Source organism: Phaethon lepturus, unplaced genomic scaffold, assembly GCF_000687285.1.
Source record: "Phaethon lepturus isolate BGI_N335 unplaced genomic scaffold, ASM68728v1 scaffold20580, whole genome shotgun sequence".
Lineage (NCBI taxonomy): Eukaryota > Metazoa > Chordata > Aves > Phaethontiformes > Phaethontidae > Phaethon > Phaethon lepturus.
This window is the reverse complement of record NW_010512344.1, coordinates 3,145-30,591: the sequence shown is the minus strand read 5'-3', so window position 1 is coordinate 30,591 and position 27,447 is coordinate 3,145. Positions and strand designations below refer to the sequence as shown.

At 39.3% G+C, this 27,447-nt stretch overlaps 1 protein-coding gene across 1 annotated transcript in view; it reads right to left on the bottom strand.

The window, feature by feature from the left end:
* SLC25A26 (solute carrier family 25 (S-adenosylmethionine carrier), member 26) overlaps positions 1-27,447 on the bottom strand; it is a gene marked incomplete at its 5' end in the record, with an annotated part of 85,871 nt that overhangs the window by 56,976 nt on the left and 1,448 nt on the right. Inside the window, 3 exons of the mRNA XM_010286381.1 lie at positions 9,046-9,093; positions 10,537-10,641; positions 26,965-27,074. Of these exons, the coding sequence (XP_010284683.1) occupies positions 9,046-9,093; positions 10,537-10,641; positions 26,965-27,074 (263 nt within the window). The remainder of the gene's footprint in view (positions 1-9,045; positions 9,094-10,536; positions 10,642-26,964; positions 27,075-27,447) is intronic.

The following is a 27,447-nucleotide window of genomic DNA, read 5'->3' as shown; positions in this document are numbered from 1 at the left end:
GAGCCCCCCTCCCCCCCCCCCCCCCCCTTCAAAAAAAAAGTTCCCATGCCCAAAATTAACTTCTTTTCACTTAACGGGCCGAAATGTTTACTATAAGGATTGATTGCTAGTGCACTCCCAAGATTCCCCTTTAAACAAGCTAGGAAAGTTGTTTTATCTATTCCGTTAAAACCAGCCAAATCTGACTCTTTAAAAATATTCTGAAGTTAGGTATGACTTTCAGTCTTTTCTTTTTTGGGTGGTCACTTCTCCTACACTCAAAGGAGTGGAAACTCTCATTTCCTGTAATATAAACAGCTAGTCTTTCTAAAAAAATTGAATTATGATCTGTATTAAGCACTTGGAAGAAATGTTCTTGTAGCAGACTCTCAGAAGTGCTTCTAGCCATGCTTCCAAACATTATCATAACTGTGATAAATTACATAAGCTCTCTGCCACAGATTTGGTTTCTTTTTCACACCTTCATCCATAATCTTTGGGTTTCAGATTCAAGTTTTCACTTTCATATTTCTCAGTAGATGCCTAATACTTACTTATGTGTACATATTATATGTAAAGTAAACAAGTAACAGAACAAGTATTATATCCATATATATCTATATATATTTAAAAAAAAAATCTAGTGACATGTAAGGATTGGGTGGAATTATTTATGGTCAAATGAAGGCATGGTTTCAGAAGCAGCAGTCTAGATTAAAATCAGTTTCCTCTCTTCTACATGCTTTAGCTACATCTCTCCAATTCTGTTGTTGTACCTACAGATGAAAGATCACAATCACTACTGACTTTGAAAATCTGCACAAATGGTAATTCAAGTGCTGAGGTTCCCACCAAAACCAGCACTGCTGACAGGCACGTTAGTCTGGATACATGCAGACCTAAATTTTTGTATTAAGGATGTGAATGACAGATTCCTAGAATCAATGCTGGGTCAATTTAAGAGCAGATTTTCCCCAACTGCCTGCCTCACCCCACTGCCAAAGGTCTCTTTCTTGCCCTGTACCAGAACCAGCAGAAGCTAGTGTATGCCAGGCCCTCCACTCAACTCCAGCCCAAAGCCCACCACTTCATGCTATTTTGATTTAAACTATAGAGGTGCTAAACTCAGAGCAGAAAGGAGACTCTCCCAAACAAATCACTAGAGCTAACATGTTAATGCCCTCAGATCTCCCTCTTGCTGAACTACTTCAATAAGCTACAGAATACAACAACATCGTCTCTATGGATAAAAGAGAAAGCAAGATGATGGCCACCATTCATGTGGCTGGAGACTCGCAAGTGCTAAAGCCTCTCAGTTAAGAGAGCTCTCTCAGGGTTCTCAGCCCCCTGTCAAGCTCAAGGGCAAGCAGAAATAAGACAGCCCAGGCTTCTGGTCCCACACCAGCCCTGCTCCCCAGAACTCCCACTATGCCCTCAGGTCCTGAAGTGCATCGTCTCTTAATCAGAGCAGACGCTCAGGTCTTTGTGTTAAAGCAGAACTGCTGGTTGACATAACATCATACAACGAATTTTGGGGAAAAGCTTTTGATCTGGGATTGCTGATTCTTTTAACTGTGCTTCTGGGTTTTAGCAGATGTAGAGAAACTAGGTAATAGCAGCCCAAGTATGAAAACTAGATAATTGCTATTAATACTGACAGCAGTGTAATTCTGCCAGTGGAAGTCTTCCACTGTAAAAACCATGTTTTGGTCCACTTCAGGCAAGAATTTCATCCTTGAAAGACAGTCCTGTACTTCTAGAAAATTGCTAAATTGCTTGTTGTTCCAGACCGATCACACGCATTTATAGGACTAGTTGTTCCAGAGTGCAAGACCCTTGACAAGGTATTATTAAAAATAATACTATATTTTATATGTACCTGCATCCATCTGTCTCTTTGTCCAGATTTTATATAGACAGATACACCACATGCACATAACTTCTTAGGGTTAGATAATTACTCGCTTCTGCCCAGACGTACAGAAATTGCTTCAAGCATTAAGGAAACAGTCTTCAGCCATTGGCAGGATTACTCTACAGCTTGGTGAAATGGGAAATCTTGTCTCCCACTGAGAACTACAGAAGGAATTTAGACAGACAAATACAGTTGCCCATAGTGGAATGTAGCTGTGGAATTAAAACTAAAAGTCACCACTCAGCCAAAAACTCCACAAATTTTTGTTTGGTTCTTTGGGTTTTTTTGCTTTTAAACTGTCACAAGTGTTAAGGCCAGCCAAATTTTATAGTGGTAGGCGCAACTGTCTAATTGCATTAGACATGTAGTGGCTTCTCCTAACTTCAGTGCTATGCTCTCAGGCTACAATGACTGAATATTCAAAGTTATTCCATTAACTCTAATATGGTTTGCCCCAGAAAGCTTTAAAGATGTTATTCATCCAATGACACCATGAGATAGCCTTTTTCTTTTTTTAAATACCCCTAACAATCACTTATTTGCTACTTACTACTTTAAGCCTTTTCTCCTTTTACAATGAGGACTATCTCTTAGTGCCTGTCCTCTCTCTTGTGACAGTCCTGTCTTCTCATAAGGGAAAGGGATGCTTTTTGTGTGTTCTCCATCAAGGTTTTGCAACCACTTCCTGATGCTTTGTCACAGATAATTTTATTTTGGTGGGGAAATTTGCGTTCTCCACTAGAGATAGCATATGGAGCGTGCTCTTCAAACCATTACAAAACATTTAAAATCAAAAGTAACCAATGTAAAGAATATAGTTCTTAGGCTATTTAAAATTTCAAAAAAAAAAAAACAACAAAAAAAGCCCAACAAAAAACCAAAAACATATCATAGCAAGAAGAAAACCAGAACAAAGTTAGGCCTTTGCTTCTTCCCAACTTGTTCTTTCCCAGGGTGTTGTTTCTGACCCACAAAACACATTCCTACACCAGGAATGCTGCAGAAAACATCACTTGCAAAAATGCTTTAGTAAGCTGCTTAGAGAATGTATGGAAATAGTTTCTCTATTTCAAGCATGCAGTGGAATAAGCTTCCTGCAAGACTCTGCTTGCATACACATTCATTTGAAAAGATCCTGCATTATCAAATCATATAAGCTGTTCTTAGCGCATATAGTTTTCAAAGTGTTTTTTCTGTTCAAAGACCCTAGATGCAAGGCTGTAGTTTTCAAAATACAGAAACAAACTGCATATATGAAATTCTTTTCATCTGAAGATATCCACTGATGTTGAACAGATGCAATAACTGTATGCTCCATTGGTAAACTGCGAATTGATGGCAGCAAGGATGGCTGCATTCTGATTCTAACCAGTATATAAGGATACTGCACCTAGCCTAAGAAAGAGAGAGCGTTTGACCGGAAAATCTGAGATCATTGCACATGCTTGGAGAAAACAAAACAAAACGAGACACACACACACACACACCCCCCACCCCCAAACTTCAACAGGAATTTGCTTTCGGCCTCTGTCCACCCTGGCCAGTTTATTTGCCATTCAGGCATGCCACAAAACCTATTTCCCACAACTGGTAAATTAGAAAAAGCAGGGTTATTTTGTGGTCTGTAAAAGTAATTTGTAAGTTCTTTTTGAGATCTCCATTTTCGTTTCCAAGTACTATTCCAGCATTTGCAGGCAGAAGGTAATGAGCATAACCTACAACTGCAAAGGACAGTTATTCCTTTTGTCCATTTATCAGTGTTCCAGGTCACGAGCTAGGATGTACCTGAGCCCTTATCCCAGACCATGGATATGTCTCCTGCTCTTACCCCAGGAGAATTACCTTTAACCTTTATACACCTTTCAAAATTAAAAACCCTTGAATATATATATATGTAGAAGGATACAAGTGTACAAGTGATACAAGAGCTGATACAACTGCAGTGAGAGGCTTTCCAAGACAAGGTAGCGTTAAAAGGGGGAAGCAGGGACTTATTTTTCAATTTTCCCCCCATTAATCATGTCACAACTTCTGCATAATTTTCCACATGGCAGGGTCTAGCTAGTTAATACATTTTACAGTTCCTATCCCTTTCATGAGATGGTTGTTGTTCTATATGGAAACACCCAAGCCAAAGAAACACTGGTTGCTCAGAAGAAGTCAAAAACCCAGTGTTACAGATCTTGCGTGGCAAATTCCTGGTTAAACCTAGTGTATCTAGAATCACAAATTAAAATAAAACCAGCTCAGTTTTCTAGAAGGTAACAAAAGACAGATACTGCACATATTTCATTAAGAAGGATGTTTATTTTTCCAAGTATTGTATTAAGATAGTGTCCTGTTTGCCTATTTCTACCGACATCTGCTCTGTAATACACAATGATAGAAGATCAAAGTTTTAATTGTGCAAGTAAAAGAATGTATTAATAACATTCTTTCTGTCCTACAGCAACAGAGATAAACTCAAAAAAAAAAAAACCCTCTAACAGCTAGGAGAACAGGATATTTATATAAAGATGTCCTAACAAAGAAAAGCATGCAAAACTACCTCTACTGGATAAACAAACTAGGCTCCCTGTTTGCAGACTGCTTCCTATCAAGCTCAGCCCTCAGAGATCCCCTCCCTTGCTCAGTCCATCAACAGGGTCAACATATATCAGCTGGGTTTCACATTTTTCTATAAACCCTTCTCAGCATCCTTTGTTCACAGACCCTTTAAATTTAGGAAAATGCAGCAGGTGTGCCTTTAAGGCCTATTTTGCTGCTGGTTGATTTAGATTCCCCCTCCCAGGTAGTAAGTCATTTACGGGGTTTTTTTGGTTGGTGTTTTTTTCTGCTAGTTCCTTCTTTGTCTTCATAAGGCTGCCCTGTGTATCCTCCACCTCCCTTTTGATACACGCATTATAAACAGGACACTCATTCTGTGGCATACATACAACAGTACCTCCTCCTCAGAAGACATTATTACTTCTTGGCTTTCTGAGATTGGGAAGAGCCTGAATTGTTGCCCGTTTGTCACACTGCTGCCACTCATTAATGCAACAGCATACTTTGAACTAGCTGTCCTTCTCCTTCCCAAAATAAATATAGCATGGAGTGCGCTCTCTCCCTCAAGACAGCAGCAGCTGCCTTTATCCGCTTAGGGCTCTGACTTCCATACACTGAAGGGAATAAAACAAACAAAAAAACCCCAAACCATCCCACAACTGTACTAACTTAAACTAGGACTCCCAAAAGTGATGACTAGGCTATCTCACTGGAAGGAAGATCAATAGCATGCTTTACAAGAGTGGGTTCAGATTTATCAGTAGTTTTCTTTCAAATTCAGAGCTCCAAGATGAGTTCTGAAACAACACTGTAAAGTAAAAGCATCATTACCACCTCTACCTGAATGGACGCCACCGCAAGCAGAGCACCTGAAGTGTCTCAGAAAGTCTATCGAGGCAACACAGAACAAGGTTACTCAGAGCTACCTGCACAGCAAAGACTGACAGTTGAAAGCGATCCTCAGTCTCCTTTCAAGACATCTGCGAATTATAAAGAGACAGTCACCCTCCATCCCCTTTAAGGAAGGGTTTGATATTAATTTTAGCTCCTTTTGAATCTACTTCTGGGCTAGGGCCCAGTCCATCTGCAATGTTTTTTGAAGTGACAAATTAGATTAAAAACACACAGAACACCCACTCAGGACTCACTCAGTTCTTCCAAACTATGGTAACTCATGACAGAAGGGACACTACAGTTAACTGTGGCACTGCTTGTGCAAAGCTGCAACCTGCACACAGACAGGCAGAAGTTAATTCATTGTACAGCCAGCTACTGTACACAGGGAGACTGGACAAGGCACTTCCTTTCCTTGTGTTGTCCTCTCATTCATAATAACGTCCTTCAAGACATCTGCTAGAGTCCTGTAACATTAGTGGAAATGGAAAAGCTCCAATGGGAACTCGGGGGTTTCTCTCTTTTTCCCATGAACTGAACATTATGGAATTTTAACAGATGTTCTACTTGGTCATAGTTAATAAAATGAATTATGCAGGAATTAAAAATCTGGCTCCATTTGCTTATATATGATCTCAGCAGCAGAACTACATTCCCATTAAGAAATTCTAGAGGATTTACAGTGGATTTATAGTCTGCTCCTGCCTTGTTATAAGATGGCTGGAGATTTTACAAATGAACTTGTCTCTGTTGTGGAAAACATGAATAAATTTACCTGTTCATTGACTGTTCTTACTAGCATGATCCTGTTTCCACACCGATGCACACTGGTACACTACAACCATAGGAAAGGACGGTTCTCACTTTGCTTTGGAAATTACATCATGGGAATTCCACATCGTTTCACAGCCTCCGGTTTCTGCCATTTATTCAAAGTCTCATTCAGCAACCTAATAACCATACTCCCACTTTGTGCCTTATCACAAAAGCTTTCCTCTTGGAGCATGGATGCCTCTTACTGGCTACTACTGGAAACAGAATGATGAACTGTATCTCACCTCCCTTTCAATTTTAGGATTAGTTCAGTATAACTACATCAAAGGAAGATGTAAAGACCAAAATGTAATGAAGATGCAAGAGAAGAGGCACCAAAAAGGAGGTAGGTGAAAAAGTCATAGCCAAAACTTCCAAGCATTGAGGTTCACTCAAAGTTATTTCCAAAAGCATTACATATTTAGCCATCTTCTAATATTCATCTGTACAGAAAGTATTCTGATGAGAAGATAAAGGGGATAGTGAAAGAGTAAGAATAAAAAAAAATTAAGGATGAAACAACTGCCTTGCACCACAACAGAAGCAGCACAGCAGCTAATGCAAATTACATAGAACAGAATAAGGCTGTCTTGAAAAGACCTATTATGCTATAGTAAAAAGACGAGGTTTTAACATTGCACTCCTTTTATAAACAATCAGACTCATTTTCATTTAAGTCCAAGTAATTGGCAAGCAGATTCTTGCCCAGGCATTGAAATCTGCTTTATATAATACACAAAATTTTATCCTGATGCAACAACTAAAGTTAACCTTTCTCAAATTTTGGCTCAAGAATTTTGCCAGTGCAAGAATATCATCATCTGAGAAGCACCAATATTCAATATCAGATGTGTCCAATAATGAAACAATACAGCCTTTTATCTGAAAATAAAAACCTAAAGGACGAAGTGTACTTAAAGAGAAGGAAAAATACCAAGATTAAATGTCAGGCCTAGAACTATTCCAGCTGAAGGTTCAATATGCTGTTCTTACTCAAGTGGACAATTGCTTTACAATATTTATTGTCAGAAAAATGCAACGGTCTTAACACTGTTAAATTCAAAGATTTATTTTTCCTAAACATCACCTATGATTTGTTTCATTTTGAAGAGAAAGCACATTTCATTTGGTAATCATTTATTTCTCATTCTATTGGACAGATTCTCCCAAAAAGCAATACTTCAACTGAAATCAGTTCTGAAGGTTCTTTTATGAATATACATAATGGAGAGGACCCCCATTACATTTCCAACAAAGTGCTGCCATTTTGAGTAAACAAAGTTATCTCAGCAGGGTCACACACTATGCCATGAATATGGTCTGCAAATTAATTACCACCCTGACATATGTCAAAACAAATTTTAAGGAGAATAGCACCCAGTAGTAACCATGTGTTTTATCTACCTGTTAGTATGCAAAATCTGTATTCAATGGGATCTAAATTTATTCATTTATTCAGAACCCCTCAGAGAAATAAAAATGATTCGTTGGCCTTTTTTGCCCATCTCCAAATGAAATCTGAGTGAATGACATGTGTTTAGTGAGCCAGAAAATAAGTACAGGAGGAAGCTACAGTGGGGGTTATTTTTCAGAAAAGCAGGTGTCATCTCTGCACAAGTAACTAATTTTTTTAACACTCAAAACTGCTAAAATAGACTGCAGCGCATTATCATTTGTCAGCACTCTAAGGAACACTAAATTTAGTATTTATTATTTTAGGTAATATCCATCTTTATTCCATAATTGTAACAAAAGCTGGCTAACAGAACTGTTCTAAAAACAGTTTTCAGCATGCAGAAAGACTTTTAAAAGCAGAACTGTTGAATGAAGGCTTAAAAAGCCTCTGCAACTGGCTTTATTATCAATGGCAACACAGACAACAGATCTGGTCCTGTGTTTAAAAAACAAAAGCAGCAAAGATCCAAACCTAGTTTACTCAGTTGAGTTATATAAGGAGAAGGCAAACCCACACATACAAAATTGAACACAGTAAGTAAAGAACCCTTCCTGGACAATAGCTGTTAGCTTTCATAGCAAGCAAACCTCATCTCTGAGGTACTCATGGTGCAACTTCTGCTTTGTCAAAAGATGGCCTCCTGGCACCTGATTCTGAAACAGTTTTAGACTGGGAGTTCATCAGTATGTTTTTCTACTTTTACAATCTGCCTTCAGTTCACACAGCATATCAAGCACTTCCATGACACTAATCCTGCAATTCACAGAACGTTTATGAAGAGATTTTCATTTAGGAACTATTTTCTGCCAAGCAGGCCAAAATATTTTTAGCTCCAGTTTTCTTCCAACAGTGAAGTACTTCTGATTTAGAGTTAAGTAATGCCATATCACATCTACAGACTAGATGACTAAATGCATTTCTTTCACACATTTAAAAAAAAAAAAAAAAGAGAGCAAGCAAGCACAATCCACCCTATATACAGATGACAGATAAATCTCTTGGCATCTGCTGACAAATATATTTAAAGAAAGCCTAAATCTGTCTGTGCCAAACTTGGCCTGATGCCACCAGTTCACCATTGTTGGCGTACATACTTCACATGACGCAATCACAAGACTTGAGGAAGTTTCCAGTACTTTATTTTATGGTTTCCATCATATTAATATATACATTTCCATCCTTTTATGATTTAGCAGCAACAGAACTGAGAGACAGGATGGTAGATTATTTTCTGCATGTATCACAGGTTTTCTTAGTGCACATTATCAGTATTCTATTTAAATTACAGACTAGTAACTTATCTACAATGAAATATGTTAGGATTTAGAGTCTATGGTTAGAGCAATTGATCTCAATTGTACTACTACCTCTTGTTAGAAAACAAAGTGAGGCAAAGGAATCAATTTAAAAGACAAAAAAGACAGAAAGACAAGTGTTTTACCTCTCTTAATACTGTGCTTTTATAACCCCGATAAAGTCCTTGAATACCCTGTAAACCAACAAAAGAAAGCATCAACTATAGGGAATTAGTTTGCCAAAGACCACAATTTATCAGTGATTAGGAGGCAAGCATTACAGCCTTACTGAGTGTCAGACCTGAACTTCTTGCAAACTGACTATATTGATTACAACCTTGTATACTGTATTCCATGATTTAGAGTGCCATTTTATGTTCAAAGATCATTAAACCACTGTTCAGAATAATCAGTTATAGAGAAGAAAGTATACCTTACAGTTAAAATTAAAAGGGCAAGAAGGCATAAAACCACATTACTTCAAACTCTACTTGTCCGATATTTCTATATTAATATAAATATATTTACGTATTTATAATACAAATAACGGTAGAAGTATCCACTATTCCATAAGTATTTTGAAACTACTAGTCTGTTTAAATAGCCCATGCAAAATGAACCCATACGATGACAGCTTCCTACGTCCACCTTCTTAGCCTTGATTCAGAGCTTATCAAGACAAATATTTTGGATTTTTAACCAGCTGCCAACATTTAGAACAATTAAAATTTTATTTTATAAGTGTATATAAAATTATGTTTAGTGTCTTATAGGACAGTTTATTCCACTGTTTGGCAAGTCTTCTGGTTCTCTGGCCAGCTACAAAGAAGGGGAAAAAACATACGGTTTTGAGAGCACCAGTTTTTAGACCAGAATGACCAAGTCACAGAAAGAAGTTCCAGTGACCCTCTTGTGCAGGGTTATCATAATAGTTTTCATTTACAAGCTAATAAAAATCAAGTGGATCATTTAAAGGTTGTATTTATGTCCTCCTTTTCCTGGCTTTTACACACAGAAATGTGTATAACTCCCCCTGCCAGTGTTTTCAGGAGCCACTTTCTCTTCTGGAATAGAACTTGAAAAACGCCCCTTGTGAGACTCAGTAAAAACAGTAGTGAACAGGTTTTTCCAGGAAGGAACAGTGTAACTACTGAAAACATGACAAAAAGCCCTTCTTTTTCAAAAGTTACCAACATTGGATGAGCACTCATTTCCAGAGCTCCTTACAGAGGGTCTCTGAAATGGTACCTTTAGGACAGCCCTCCAAAGCCTGCCTCAAAAACTGGAAACCATTCAGCAAACTCTAGATACAGAGACTTGATGTTCTGTTGTCCCAGACAAGGACTGTTTGCATACAAGCAGAGCTTTGGAAACTTTTTTTTTAATGTAGGTACCTCATATAAAAAGAGGAGGAAAAAGAGTTGTTTAGAGTGTGCATGTAACTGCATGCACATGGGGAGGTGAGGGTTTGGTTTCCGTAAACATAACATGTCAATCGTTTTTTAATAACGGAAGAATAGATGGGGAAGTGCTGGGAGACCACAGAACTAGAATAAAGTTGTAGGAATGCTTCTGGACATGTATGGCACTAAGTGGGAAGAATGAAGTAACTTCTTTCAATTTTGCTCTGAACTCACCTCATGATACAAGGTGTGGGAGAGAATCTGGATGGTACTTGAGGAAGGAGAAACCTGGGCCCTTTGCTTGACAACCTCAGATGGAACCCGTATGAGGCATGCAACCTGCAAAAGAACCGTATGTTCAGAGAGCAATTCCTTCTGCTGCCTTACTCTTCATGTAGCAGACACATCTGGAGATTGTTCCACGTACAGAAACCTGAGAAACGAGGAAATAATTTTTGTAATTAAACAAGTTGAACTTAAAAGCTGTTTATGAGCAGCTTATGTATTTGCTTTGAGGGCCATGTACTTTCTGAACACAAAATTGCAATAGCAGAAAAATGGAAGTACCCTTGAAATTTTTAACTTCCAACATAGAAGTAGATTTGGGTGGGGAAAATCACCAATGAAACCAGAATTTTGAAGACATCCTGTCTTTTGGCAGTCAAAGGAATTTTTCCCCCCACTTTCACAGATCTAAACTGAAGATTCAGTACTTGAAGAACAAACTTCTTTTCTAGGTAGTTCCTTTCTGCCCTCTAGTGACTGACAGCAAGAGACACCTGTTAGCTTTAGATGCACACAATATATTCAAGGTTTACCTTAAAACGCACACTGGATTTCATTCAAGGTGAAGCATTGGATTAATTCTTTCCTACACAATGAATTTACTAGGCAAGAAAGGCCCCTGCAGTTGAATGTAATAACGTGTCTGCCACCACAAAGCTCCAGCTTTTCTGAAAAAGCCAGACCTGGCTTTAAAACATTCACCTCTCACTTCAGCTTCAGGTGGGAGTTAAGCTTGCGTACACATAATTTTGAGGAATGAGGATCCTGAAGCATTGGGAGTTAGAAGCCTCTCATCTCTCTAGAAAATGCCTGTTTGTCAGCGATTAAACTTTTAAGAGAGTTTGCCTTCAGTTGGCCCCAGGGATACTTAAAGCAGTGCTGGGACTGGTGACAAAACACTGGAGATTCCATGGGCCTTTGCCAGATTTTCAGCCTTCCTCAATCCCAGCCTGTGCTGGGCTCAGGAACGCACTGTGGTTCCTAGACATAAAGACGATCAACCGAGTACTTCAGGTCAAGAGGAACCTAGGTGAAAGCTGTCCATCTGAAGTGGCAAACCAAGCTGGCAACTCAGAAAATCACATCTGCCAAAGACAGTTCAGGAATTCACTGACAGATTGCACAGAGACAGTAACTTGAGTGGTCATTTGTGGGTAACATGGCACAAGGTTTAAGTTCCATTTTCACAAAGAGACTAAGAAAAAGTCTGTTGTCCTGTTACATTCCTACAAGTTTACCAGACAACAATATCCAAAAGTCATTACAAACAGATCTAACTCCATATGCTTTTCAATTCTTGGGGTCAAAAATAACAAGTGACCCCAATCTGTCAAGAAAATAAGAACTGTCAAGTTTTTTGATAGTTCAGCATAAATATTTATAGAACTTCATGCTTCATAACACTCCATGTCCTTATATTATCTTTTTATTCCTTAAAAATATGGAGGCAGGAGGAAAGCTTAAAAAAGGCTTGGATGAAAACAATCTAGTCAATCAAGACCAGACAAAGAGCGCAGCATGGCTTCCTGACATCTGGGGTGCTGCAGTTTTGGCAGGAGAAGGGTGGCTACAAAGTAATGTCTCCATTTCCCCCAGACTACTTGGGGTGCATTTCATTTCAAATTAACTTTGATGTTTCTCCCATTTGAATTTGCGCTTACAAGGGAATCTGTGGCTGCACAAGAACAAAGACAGTGATTACATTGTGCTGTTATGAAAGGAAATAAAGGCTCGTGTCACCCGGGCTGCACTGTCAGATTGGCTCCATAGAGCACTTCTGGTACCAAAAAAGCCATGAGCTGCAACTGCCAACATCAGACTGAAGAGTGACATTTTCACTGTGCACCTGAACTTACAACCTGTTACCTTATTTGTTCCTACATGTGTACCTTACTATGAATAACAATCTGAGCAGTCTTTTGATGTCAAACATGGGTCTCTAAAGGGAAGTATGCAAGATTAAGTTCACGTATCTTATTAGCCCACAAGGTTAAAAAAGTAACAACCTGGGACAGATGGGTGCAGTAAAAATCTCAAATCTGTTATGCTCAGATCTCAATCATTGCAGCACCTTCCAGGTAACGCTGCCAAAGCTAAAAGAACATGATGCACATCTCCACAGTTTGCTTTGTTAGCTAAATATGTTCAAGCAGCACCAGTATGATAAGTATGAATTCTCTTGGTGCAGTGTTAAGTTTTCAGACATCTGAAAGCTGCAAGCAAATTGCATGAGCAAGGGTGAAAGATATAATTGTGTGGCGGCTCCACAGTAACTGTCCACATATATGCTTTTACCTGCATTGACTACTAGATAAACAGGGAAAACAGACACTAACATCACCTCACATGGTGGGAGCCCATTCACCTCCCTAATCACCAAAATCCCAGAAAGAAATTGCTTTTTAATCTCTTGGCTGCTCACAGAGATGTACCTGTTGCTTGCCACAGAAGAACACCATACAGCCTGCCAAACTCAGGCCATTCCTGGCACATCCTACAGGTTCTGGGGATGACCCTGTGACAAATGAGCTCTCTGCCGAACATCTGCATAGCCAGGCATGGACAGGGTAGAGCAGGGGGTCCTCAGCTACCTCAGCCGACATTAGGGCATCAGACAAGAGCACCCTGTTGATAGGAACCACGCTCATTTTTCTAAGCAAGCTCTGGAGCAAGGAGTTATTCCCATCTTTTGATGGGAGCATAAAGATAGAATCAAGATCCTAGAGACCAAGTTCAGAGGAAAAAAACATGGGTGTTGCCCTATAAGCTCCTTCCTTATTTACCGGTCAGGTAATACATTTCTCCAGTTTTCAGACTATCTCCCCCATATCAATGCATGTGTATACATACCATAGGCAGGAAGACAATAACACTGAAACAAGGCTCAAGGATTTTTAGATTTAAGCTTCGAACAACCCCAATTTTACAGCTACAAGCAAAGCTATTCTTAGTTTACAGAGTACGTGAGCAGAAATGACAATATTCGTATCTATTGTCTTTCTAGCCTTTTAATACTATAACCACTTCTGAACAAAAAGAATACTGAATTTCAAAATCCTTCTCTTAAATCATTACAAGGTCAAAGGGTGACTCCAGAGTTTAGATGCAAACCTAAGTGCATTTTTAATTTACTGATTTGCATTAGCCAGATAGCGACAAAAGCTAAAAATAGGACTATTTTGCTAACATTTATCTATGTATTGCTAAGACAGTATATCTTCCAATTAGATGAAGGTAATTTTTTTTTTCCTCTGTCAGTTCAAGGAAAAGTGTTTTAACTTTTGGATACTACTTGCATGCATCAATGCTGCCATCTCCTGGTCGGATTCACGTTGGAACCAGACTTTCCTGGTTGGTCTGACCCGTGGACAGATCATGAAAAATGACCTGTGCAATTAAAATCTCAAAAGTGCCTTGAAGTCCACACAAAGACTCTTTATATATACCGTTTTAAACGGTTTGTTTCAGTACATCTGAAAGCTGTTCCTATGTGGCCTATGTAGGTAACAGAAAATAAGATCTGCTGCAAATAGCACCAGGAACCTGCACAAAGCATTTTGCATGGACTCACCTAAGTTTATTGGAAACACGTTATCTTAAAGCACTAACTTCTGCATAGGGGCCAATCCTACTTAAAGCTGGAGCATCTGTTCAGAGTTAGGCAGTACTCATCTAATTCATCAGCAGAAGGCTACCAAGCATTTCTCTAGTCAATTAATACAAGACATAATAAAAAAGAATGAAGAGGTGATAGCCCTGCTTACGAGGGGGTTTGGTGCAAGTAGGTCACCCAGGCCTTGATGATTCAGTAGCCAGGGAACTGCAAAAGCTGCAAGATATACACATCTCACTGCTCATTCAGGGAAACCAGCAAACACAGCCTACTATGAAAATGGCTGACAACAACTCCCAACCAAACGGAGTTTTTTGCTTTTTTTTTTTTTTTAAATGATTTTGTCATTAATGTGACAAAGAATCTGAAGTAGCTGGTTGGACTAGAAAGAACCTATGGCATTGCCACTGCAAATTCTGGAGTAAGCATTTATCTACAAAGCACCATGACACCACTTCTAGTCTACTAGCAGGTCCTTGCTCCTCTATCCAGTATGTTCTGCTCTTTAGGCAAAGCCAAACATAAGACAATGACAACATCTTTAGAAAAAGAGCACAACTCCTCCTGGTTGTCAGAGCTACATTAAGATATCCCATTTAGATTAACAGCCTTTTGCTTCCATCCTTTGTGCTCCAGGCTAACTGTTTTCTATATGACTGGTTTTGTAGGATTTAGCAGAGAACAAAAGATAACATGTGCATTTGGTTTTAGGCACCTATACTACAGTTTGACCACTCATCTTGCAGGCATGATCTGTGCATGAGATGTATCCAGAAACATTTGAAAGAGGACAGAGCAGGTGTTAGAGTTGGTATTAAGGACTTATGCCAGGTGTTTAAACTGGGTTGATGCATGGCAGGTTTTTCTCAGAACTGAGGACACAGCTGGTACAACACTATTAGCAGCTTTGTACCTCTAAGGAGAACAGCTTGAGAAAGCATTTCCTCATGCAGCCTGGCATGCACCTTTTACAGCTGACTATCTGACTCATTCTAGCTCCCACAACCATACGGTCTGAGCACTTATCTTCAATAAGAGACAGATATTACCCATGCTCTTAAGACAGGCTACTGAAGTGCAAAGACTAAGAGCCCATTCAGTTAAGATGCTGGCACCTGAGGTGCTTGCTCCTGGATAACAAGCTGATCTATTCTCTGCACTAACTGGGGCTTGGGTGAGGATCAAGACCAATTTTTTTTTCCCCACTTAGTAATTAGCCAGCCATTCTGCTACAAGGCAGGAGAAGAGTAGCCCGAGGACAGAGAACTGTTCTGGAATACATTAGCAGCTGGTGATTTAGGAACCTGCACTCAGTGACTGCAAACAAACGTCTGGCTTGCATAGCTAAGCCTACTTTGAAAACTGGGTACAAAAACATGCCATAAGCTCCAGAAAACATTTCTGTGTTGCAGCTTTAAATGCTTTAGAACGCTTTATAAAGGATTTTCATTTTAAGTTTCCCAAGCAGAAGGTTTGTCTTAATGACTTTATCTGAGTAGGCTAAGAAGCTTTAATTGATGTTCACCATCTAAATATAATTTAATACTTAACACAAAACTACAGGAACATACCTGGGGAGAGTTATTCTTAAATATCATTTGCATAAGTTTATTCTTAACCAAATAAGAATCTAATTTATGACACTATACAACTTTGTATCCAGAGAGCAGAGACTTTAAACTAAACCTCACAATACCTGTGCAAGATAATTACTAACCCATTCAGGAGAAAAAGCTGCTGCACAAAAATTACAACAAAGAGGCTACGACTTACCAAGGGATGTATGTTTAGGCTGCAGTCAATCTGGTAACAAAATCCTAATCTCTCATCCCATTCTTGAAGGTCAGAAGGATTGCCTGCTCCAACATAATGTAGAAAGAGCAAGAAAAACAGCAACTCTAAAACCCCATTCAAAGAGAAGCAGCAATAAAGATCTTTTTGGTGTTTTTGGGGTGTTTGTGTTTTTTTCTGGTTTTAGTGTATGGGTGTTTTAAGTGCCCTCTGCATTAACCCTGGCCATACTCCTGCAGACAAAAGCTACCTTATAGCTCAGGTTTGGTTTGTTGCTGTTTTGTTTGTGATTGGTTGTTTTTTTTAAATATAAAAAAAAATGTTGCTTCCCAAAATACATTAATAAATATGACATAAGCATCCCAATTTCTATGCCAGATGCTCCCTTCTAAGTAGGATGTTACTATTTTTAATCTGAAACATGGAAAATGTCCTTTTACATTGCTCAGAGAACTGAATGATTAAATAGGTGAGTCTAAAATGAAGAGATCTTAAATTGCACTGATTTCCTTTGTATCCTGAAAAAGAAGAGGAAATTTCCCTCTTGGTTCAAGCCAGAGGGTCTCAAAAAAACCTTGAATTCAGCACTGCAGCTTTCCATGCCTCTCCAAACTTTCTAAGCTTATGTTTGGTTCTTCAGATCTCACTGGGATTCCCCTCTCTGACAGAGAAAAAAAAATGAACTTTTTCAATGCAGTATGATAAGATTAGTAAAGGGTTTCATCCTCCAAATAATTGTTTCTAAACTCTGGTCACAACTTTTGGATTGAGAATGTTAGATAGCAGGGGAGGTGAGGAGTATAAGATGTATCTGTAGGCCAAAGATAAAATGTCTCACCCTTTCCATGGCCAGGAAAATTAACAGAAAAGTGGAGAAAACATGAAATATGCTTTTGGTATTTGGTTTCATATTTTCTTTGAACAGAGAAGCCTGAGCTGCTGCAATCATAGACCCATAACACTTAAAACACCAATAAACCTTCATCTAAATAATTGCTGCCCTTTTGACCAAGACAGAACAAAAATATAAGTTTTTACAGTCTGTAATTTGCTGTGGGTCACAACTCAAGTAATGAACAAGCCCTTCCACATGTGCTTATCAGCAGGCTGTGCTACCTGCTAAAGCATTAACACCTATTTTAATGAGGAAATTGTCTCCAGGGATGAGAAAAACTGCCCAATATACGTACTGTCCACTACCAGTTTCTGCTTTAAGTGACAGCCCTAGAGAAAAAGTGTTCATCTTCAAAGTAAAAACCTCAGAATATGCTAATCTTATTTTCCCCTCCCACATTCATGCACGGCATGGATGTGCCCTTCCAGCACAGTTAAATTCAGTGCTGTGCGAAGCTGCTGGGGTCATGAACAGGTGACTCCACCCCTAATTTAAACCCCATGGAGAGAACAAGTTTTGACTAATGGGCTCTGGATGGGAAAGTTTAGACAATGCCAAGCTCTTTGTCCCATCTCTTCCTGACTGACACAATAAGGCCTTCATTAATTTAACTGCAGCTCCCCTGTATGCTGGCAGGAAACTTTTCTTCAAAGAGCAATCTCACCCAGCACGATCCCTCAGATCTCAGCACTACCCAGAGTGTAAAAACATACTATTTCAGAAATGACACCATTCACAGGGACTGAATGTCACAAGCATGTGGAAAACCAAAGCTTCTGCATAAATGTTTTCAATGTCCTCCAAGTTTCCACCTTAGATGACTTCAACTGAATCTGCAGAGCTGTTTCGCAGACTGTTATTTGATCCTGTCATTGTCAAACCTAAGTCAGCTCATTATTGCTTTCCAGAGCTCGCACCTCCGTGCTCCAGAGCATCATCTGCACCACCACATACTTCTCCCTTCACAATGACCATCTTGGCTGAGCCTTTTCACTGCAGCTGCCTGAAGTCCTCAGCTGGCTCCCTGCACATCACTTCAGTAGCGCTCTCAACATGGGCTTCTGCCCCTCTCTCAGAATTCCTTCCCCATGCGTGGCTCTTCAATTGCCCAGCTACATGCCCTACAACTCTTGCTTGTGGGTTCCCTGCCTCTCCCTCCATCAGCCCTGTCAGATACACCTTGGAAAATGTTTTTTTCCTCAAACAATGGAAATTTGTGCTGAGCTCTCTTCACAGCAAGGAGAAACTCATACCCCAATTATATCAGTTAACAGGCAAAGAAGAGGGAAAGTTTGTGAAGCTGACAAGGCTGACACTAAACACTTCTTTATTTCTCACTGCAGATGTTTTGAAAGTTTGTGTGCTTTGCATACCTACATTGGTCTTTCAAAGTTTAATCAATGTAGAGTTTTGTTTCCTTTCTAAAACTAAACCTAAAACTTACCGAGAGTGGCCTCCTGTTACACACATCTCTTTTATACTCCAGCACAAACTAAATGTCCCTCAGATTTTAAAGTTCCTCAGTACAAACAGTTGGTTTAAATTCGAGTGGCAAAAATCAGTCAGATGAATAGCTTTAAAAAAAAAAAAATCTTCCTTAACCTGGTTGATGCTTGAATAATAAACTACTACCACATTTAAACACAGAAAGCCTTAAAGCCAAAGAAGAGTAGACCCTTAATTCAACCTACAGAATTGTCTGCATGATCCAATCTAACCCAGCAACTCTTCCACCACTGAGAGTCTGTTAAACTTATTTTAAAAGGCTTAAGAAACTAATCACATCTACCAGCCAACTGTTCTTTTAGCAAAAGTAGCATGGTGCATCCCAGCCAGCATAAAACTCTTTCCAAGGAGCCAAGTGGGGTCAGGCTGTGTTACAGGAGGACAAATGTTAATGAGATTCCAGGCAAGAGAACATAGGCAATATTTTCTGAAAACACATTAAGTCTCCTGTTGAAAGATGACTAGTATTTTACAGTTTGCTCAGTCTCTTGGGGTTACATTGGCCCAGAACATGGAAATTTCAACTACATTGTATTTTATCAAGTATTTTCCTTTAATTGATCCCTTACTCTTTCCTACAGCCTTTTCACCTAAAGAATTACAGGCTTGTCCACATATGGAGCTATTCAGAAAGAGTTATTCCTGACAAACCCTGTACAGAATCTTACTTTGGAATAAACTTACCTTAAACTATCTCAGACACTTCCAAAGCTGACTCCAGCAAAATATGTTGCAAGCCAGGAAATACATCAGGAAATACTTTTAAATTATTTATTTCTCACTTATACTCTGTAACCCAAATTAGCTTTCCTCCATAGACATTTTGAGCTGCAAATATTTCTAAATCAGCTAAATATCAGCCCTACGATTGAAAGAAAAGAGATCACAACCATCAAGCTTCTACCCTTTACTGCAAAGCAGCATGTCCTCTAAGCCCTGAATTGAGTAGGTAACACAAAGCAATCTAGGAAAGGCATATGATGAAGAGGCAGCAATACATGCCGTTAACATGGAGCATACAAGAGAATGCTGGCACGGGTAGCTGGTTAGGTGGTTGACAGTTCTTAATTTGCTGTTTCAGCCTTTAATTGTATGATGAATTTGTTGGCAGCATTTGTGGATTTATGCCTCCATTCATCTTTATTTACAACCAATTTTCAGCTGCAGCTCTAATTTGAGTTTCCATCCGCTCTAACTATTCTCCTTCTTCACTAACGGCAGTAGTCTCACCTTCACAGGCATCTTCCAACCACTGCTTAGTTACACTTCTGCATAAGGATTTAGCAAAAATCCTGCAGTATCTGTATTGTAGACCTGACCTCACCTAGATTAATTTATGAATATTTCAAAATCCACCATCATTAATTCAAAAGACCACCTACGTTGCTGCACTCTCCACCACTGCTCATCTTACCAGGGTCGGCACATTCCCCTCCTCAATGCCTATATACATCCAGATACGTACAGCACAAAAGACACAGTCACACCTAAAATGACACGCACTGATCAATGCAAATAGCAAAAAAAGCTTAAGTACTGTGGAAGAGGTCCCATCAAACTTTGACTGCTGTCAGACTTTGAGATACTACTTTGAATACTATGGTCTGCCAGCCCATACTACACTGCTAGAGAAGAGATACTATGCAAAGAGCAAAATGCAGCTTTTTATTTTTAAGAAGTTTTGTCCATTTATTAGTTCAGTTTTTAGAAAAGGGATAGTTAAAAATTCAAAGCCATAGCCCAAAGTCTAGACACAGTAAGTACTAAATCACTTCTTTGTTGCAGCAGACAATTGTTGATTTAGAAGCAATTCTCCCTAGAGTGACCAACTTGCCTGTTTAACTGAAAAGCCACATCTTCAAACATTCAAGTCTTGGAGTTTCAAATTGCTAAAAATCTTAACTCCATGTCTGATGTGAGCAGCTGTTTTATCTCTGTTAGATTGGGCTCCTGCAAGATGATCTTCTAGGGCTTACAACGCTGTAAAACCCTGACCAATTATCCTGCTGGAGATTCTTTCATGATATTATTCTGTGGATTTGTCTGACTCATGCTTCTCCCTTTTCCTCAGAACAGGCATTAATAGCAACTTTCTTCTCTGACCTAGCCAGTTACTCTCATGGAATTCTTACCAATATACTTTTGGAGATTCCTGCTCTTCTATTAAACTGAAAATAGTTAACTGTTTCAAAAGATACTGCCAGGGCAGAGGGGAAAAAGGGAGAGATACATGGACAGAAAGGGAGAGACGACATGATGTCTAAAATGCACAGCCCCCCCCAAAAAACCCAAGCCTAAAATAATATAAAACATGCGATTTCCTTCTTTATTTGAATTAAAAGCACATTCAAAATGCCATTCTACAGAATGACTTGTAAACTGTAAACTTGCTTGCATTTGTGCTTGCTTCTTCAAAGAAACAAGATAGGACTAGTAGAGAAAGCTAACTGAATTCCCCAGAAAGATAATTCCTGCATTAAAGAAGCTTTCTTATTTGACACATCCCAACAGCAGATAAAAAAATTCCCAAGTTATTAATACTGAGGGTCAGATGCTAATCACAGATGAACCACACACTTTGCTCTTATCAGAGAAGTATCTTAAGTGGCAACACACTGGAATACACAAGTAAGCCTGGAATTTCACCTCGAAATACCTGTCCTCACCTTGCCCTGTGGAGCCACATGATCCTCTCCCCGCAGTGAAGTGACAAACTTTTGGACATTTCAATTCAAATTGATTCAACATTCCTCCTTTCTCAAATTTTGGGAAAAAGTTAAGTGTGAGACTATGCCAAAATCCTTCTTGGTGAAGACCACCAAGCTTATTATTTTCAAAGGGAGCAGTCCCTACCTAACCATTCTGAGCTGTCTCAGAACACAGCCGAGGTTTCCATTTTTTCCTATGAGGTTCATGCTCTACCAAAGCCTCGTAGGTAGCCCGAGTTCTAGGATTCTTGCAGCCAGACCAGAAACACCTTTCTAGACCCATGAGCTTGTTGAGCATTTATACAACTCAAGGGACCACAGTGCAGAGCCACTGAAGCAGAATGAAAACAAGCCAGATGAGGAACAAAGTATCATGGCTACATCAGACTAAAAATTTAACAGGACAAAGAAATGCAGGCACAGTTTCGCTAATGTGACTAGGCAGCTGTCAGGATCTGAGTTACTCTGTCTGGTGCTATGGCATACTCTGTAGACACACCATTTCATTACAAGTAACCTGGGATCTGGCAGCCTTGGGATGCACTGCACAGCATCAACACATCTCCAGCGCTGGAATCCTAAACAGGATTGTCCTTCACAAGGACAAAAGCAGCTGAGTAACTTCAGCTACTAATTTACTTCCAGAGCATGGTCATTACCACTAGCTGCCAAAAGAACAGGACATGTACCTCCCATCCTGGTCCTTAGTCCTCCCCCACACGTTCTCTCACAAGTGAGCTGAAAGTCAGGTAGCTTGCTCTCCTACAGAGTGGAAGGAGACAATGTCACCAAAAATAGCCAATCAAGAATAAAATAAAAGGCCAAAAAGATTATAAGAGTGAAGCTGATATTTACAAGCAAGAGCCCAAAACTTTCACTAAATATCTTGCAAAGCTCAGTTTGTAACCATAACAATATCTAAATATTAGATGGAAAAGGCTGTTGTCAGCTAGCTTCTCTAGAACATGATCCAAACGACTTTATTCTCACCTCCACGGAAAAGCCAGCAGGATGTAAAATTAATTGTGCCAAATCCAGCCACTTTGGCACTCACGAAGGAAATCTCATCGGTCAAACTGGGACAACCTTCGAATTGTCCCATAAAATCATGTTTTCAGGAGGCTGGTGGAGGACACTCAGAGTGGGACTTCTCTTTATCAAAGTTTCTCATAATTAATCGTATACACTGTCATATTAAACTGACCTAAAAAAATTCTGTACAAATCAATCTGGAACTGTACAGTAAACTCTGGATCTGCAAGATGCACCTGGTTACTATTTAAAATGGGTAGTAGGAGGTTAAAAATACTGCTCCTTCTCAGAGTTGCTTACATAGCCTTAGAATTTTAGAAGTAAAATTTTCGAACATCTGGTTTTCCTTTCCACTCCCTGTGATATCATGTTTTCCAAGCACATTTGGCAGCTCACCGTAAAGATACAGACAGACTAAACATACAGGGCAATGTAGAATACAGATGAAAAATTCCAAAGCCCTGGATGCAGTAAATGTGTTTCCTATCTCCAAATTTCACAGTTACACAAGCGGTATAATAAGGTGTCCCCCCCAAACTGGGTAACTCATGTGTTCCCCAACCTTGTTAATGACATACCATATACTGGCCCTCTAGAGTTTTGCCTGTGTCTTTAAGTAATTTTTCATGTATTATGGGATATCCCGAGACCCTATACAGCAAGACTGAGTTATAGGAAAAAATAGCTATGTTTAACAGGGTCAGATTTTGTACGTACTTTTCCTTATCTTACTCTGGGAGAGGAGATTAGCCTTCTATATTCCTCCTGCCTAAAAGGAAAAACAAAAACACCTCCGTGCTACAGCCACTGCCTTTTTACTGCTTGATTTTGTGCCTCCTAGCCTGGAACTGGGAAACTGGACCAAGCCAGGTCCAGAGGACTGTGTTTCCCATGAATTTACACAGGCTGTAAAGAATACAGAAGAGTGGCTGCTATAAAAAAAAACAAGAGCTCCCATTTGATTAATTTCTCCCATATATTTTAACATATTTTGACAGAGCCTTTGCATTTTTTCCTCTTTACCTATTTTATTATTTTTACTGGGTCACATTCAAAACACAGATTAGTCAGCATTAACATACCTTTAAGCTTAGCACATACTCACATTTTATTGATGCACAAGAATGTAGCTGACTCATTTATGTTCACCAGTGAAGGAGCAGCAAGCCTAGAAACCCAACATCAGTTTCTTGCTGTAAATCTTAATTTCTCCATTTTGTAAAAAGACCATTTGGAAATACAAAGAAGTGCCTTGGGAATCCTAACATAACAAGATTCTTTGGCTTATTATTTCACATTTAAAAGCAATTTATATCGTAGTAATTAAAGTGTACAAAGCAGGAAAAGTATGTATTAAAAAAACTACCGACAAAATAATAGTCCCAGTGGTTATGCTGTGTTTAAAACTTAATGACCAATCTATAAAACTATAATTATAATTTTCACCCTGATGCAATTTGGCATAGTATATATAATTTCCATCGATTGGCCAAGACTTTACATAAAAAAAAAGTGAGAAGATCTTGCTTTGTGCTATTTTTATTACAGGTTTATTGTAGAAAATCTCTAAATCCCTATCTCATTTATTTTACAATTTGGTTCTCCCATCACACCAAGCAGAGAAGAAAAGCTAGCAAAAAGAAGTATCTTACTAGCTGAAAAATGGCTGTTAAAATGTCAGTTTCCACACCATAATGTCAGATTGCCATTTCAATGGTTATCACTATATATTTCTCTGGCCTCAGAGCAGCAAGAGCCAAGCACATAAGACAGCCCTGAGCAACTCATTTAACTATGCTGCAGCTCCATTGTCAGCCTGAAAATGAAAGTAGTAAGTACCTGAGTTGTAAGGGTCATGAGACACAGCCCACCTTGGAAAATACAGGCAACAGGCTCTGTAATCATGCAAGGAGTCATCTGTAGCCAGCTGTTCTTTGGGTGCTGCCGATTACATTATCCAATTAGAGTTTTCTCACAGAATCCTCACAGGCAGAGGATGTATACTATAAATAACCCACCCATGAAAGAAGAGACCTTTTTTCAGTGGATTTTATCACAGAGCACTGTCACATCTTCATGAGCCCAGTCGTCATTTTGCTTCATTCTGAAACAGCACTTGAGAAGCTTAAAACGCCTCTTGGATGTGCTGTTCCATGAGCTATCAGGCAAACAAGGAATGCCTTGTGCTTACAAAAAAAAAAAAAGGACTATGCATTGCCATAGTGGTGAAGAACCTCTTGCTGATTTAACAGCCTTTATAGAATTTCCATGGAAATAAGTTCTGTGCATGGCCTTAAGTTAGAAATCATACCCTAACAGCACAGGCTCTAATCAAGATCAAAAAGAATCCACCTGAGGCAGCAACACAAACATATCCCACCCAGCCCTAAATCTATCACTTACTATCTCCTCCTGCCTGTAACCACTACCAGAATGGTTAGTAAGTGCTGGATTCACCTATCTTCATGTGCTTGGTATGTTAAATTACCCTGGCTGAGTCCCACGCAATCTAATCAGTATTACTTCCACAGAAGAATAAAAATTACTTGGGAATCAAAGCTGAAACCACAGAGAGCAGGGAGGGCTGAACTGCTTCCCATGGGAAGTAGCTAGGCCATGCTGCTATAATGGCAAGGCACCTAGTGCCAAGCTAAAATGGCACAGATCCCTCTACACTCCTGGTAGCTTGGGACCAACCTACAAGTAAGCTAAGCCACCACAGGCAGTATAAATACACAGCTACCTGTAATGGAGAGAAAGAAGCCAGTGCCACAGAAGATGAAAAAACCTCAGTTAATAAAAGCGTAATATGGAACCACAGACACAATACATTTTTCTGCCCCACACCATGGGCTAAGTTTAAGTTGCAAAAGAGCCAGAAAAGCTTGTTTCATACAGCCCATTTCCCTCCCCCAAATTTGTGAAGACACAGAAATTGGCACCCCATTTCATCACTGCAGTGCCAGGAAACACCCAGTGGGACAAAAGCAGGGGAATGGAGGTGGACAGCGCTGGCAGACGAGCAGCGGACTGTTTACAGCTGAACACCCAGCCCCAAACACTGCCAAGGCTCTGTGCCAACCGCAGTTAAAAATGAGAGGAGTATCTCGGGAAAAGAAGGATTTTACTGAACCTGGAATATATTTGATTCAGCTAACCCAAAGCAACCTTGCTCTTTTTGTTTGCAAATAACCTCAGAAACCATTTTTGATAACACAATATTCAAGCTTCTGGGATAAAGCATGTAGATAAAGCATCTTCAGTATTTACCTATAGACAAGTTTGTGTCTGAATCAGACAGGCATGGTCATCATTTGGTCACATCAAGAAGGGTTCTCTTTCAACACTTGCTACAGGCTATTTGCACAGGAAGTTCCTACTACAGAGCGTCACATACTAGCTCTTGCCAGAGCTAAACTTTTAACTCTGTGGATCTACGGGTTGTCCAGTCATCCTGGCACTGCACATTGGCAATGAAATTAGTTTTATGAACTTGAACTATAATATAAAGTCACTTTCAAATACAGCCTTGACATTTCCTTAGCACTGAAAACTTTTCCTTCTCCCCAAAAAAAAAGATTCTAAGGAGCTGTCAGTATAAACTCGGGAACAGCTCAGATACAGATTGGAAAGTCATGAGAGCAAGATGTATTTTGTTACTTAAATTCAACAGGTTAATAATTTGTAACATGCAATATAAAACAAAAAGCCACCCAAACACACAATTAATTTCTGCAAAGTCCATGCCGTTAACAAGGCAACGGCAACCTAGGCATCAAAACAAGATGCTTCTCTTGTGATCTTCCTTAACGACCACCTAAAGCATTCAATAGAATTTGGTCCCAGTTATTCTGGGTATTGTACGAACCTAGGCAAAGCAAGCCATTAATTGCAGCTCCAGAACCTGCTATAAACAAAGTAATGGATTTAATGGCTAAGAAACACAACTTTTCTAAAAAATGGGAGGAAAGAGTTTTCAAAAAGTTTGTATGTAGAGTTTATTTTCATTATTCACATGTATCTTTATCCTGCAATACACTAAACTAAGGACTACAGCGATCAGAGAGAGAACATGTGAAAAGCTGTCACTAAAAATATACAGACATCTATCCCAAGGCAAAAAGCTTAATTAGATTGCCCACAACACTTTCCAGTGAGACATGCTTCATCAGGTAAGCATTACACATCTTTTGGTAAGTGAAGTTACACAGCTGCCAGTTGCCCTATCCTGTCACATCACTTTGTACATCCACTAGGACAGTCTGTTTATGAACACAGTAAAATACTTTAGTAAATTATGTTGGCTGAATACGAATGCATGTAGGGAAGGAGAGGGAGATAAATATTAATTAGTTAATACTGGTTCTTATGTGTCAAGGTGCATGAGTTTCAGATGACAGCACCTACCTACTTTACATATAACATCATTGTCATAAGGCTATTTTAAAAATAAAACTCCTTTCCATGACTACCCCACATGAAGCTGAAAGGCTGTAAAAGCCTTTCTTGAACGTTATCACTGACGCACAACTGCTACAATGTGAAGGTGTATACACGTTTTGGAACAATCCACACCTCCACTATCTACTGACTTAGCAAGATCAGCCAATAGGCCTACTAAGAATTGTTAAAAACTCATTCATCTACTTTGAAACAATCCTTACAAGCACCAACACTTCATTAAAAAGAAGTAATATTTTTGTAAGAATTGTCACAAGTACAAAGATGGACACCACTCAAAAAAAAAAAAGTATGACACCAAACCTGAGTTTTCATAATTTAATAGTTTCCTCTCCTCCCACAGACACACAATATTTTAACTTCTTTCTTACCACCTCCCCGAGGGATGCAGCCACCATGTGTGTTGCAGGAGTCAAGTAAGACGTAGAGCCGTGATGCAGCATGGATTTCACATTCTCATAGGTGATAAAAAATGCAGCAGCTGAAATTCAAGAATACATACAGTCATTTAACTGATCCTCCATCACAGAACTAGCACAAAAACATTTAGAGGTGGATTTTGTCACCTATTATTCCACAACTGTAGTTGAAACCAGGATATTTCTGTCCCAAAATAGTACAACAGAATCAAGATAATCAGTGGGATAATTCCTTCAGTTCATGCTCCTGGCTATCACTGGCAAACCTCCCATTAATACCAAAGGTGTCAGGACTTAAGACCATATTTAGTACTGAGATATGGAAAGATGTGTTAGTCAGTCAAGAATGCCCAGCAGGTTTTGAAAAAATGGTATCTTCCATAGTCAGAGATAGGAAGGGTAGAGAGGAAGTTGTTTGGTTGAGCTGGATAGATG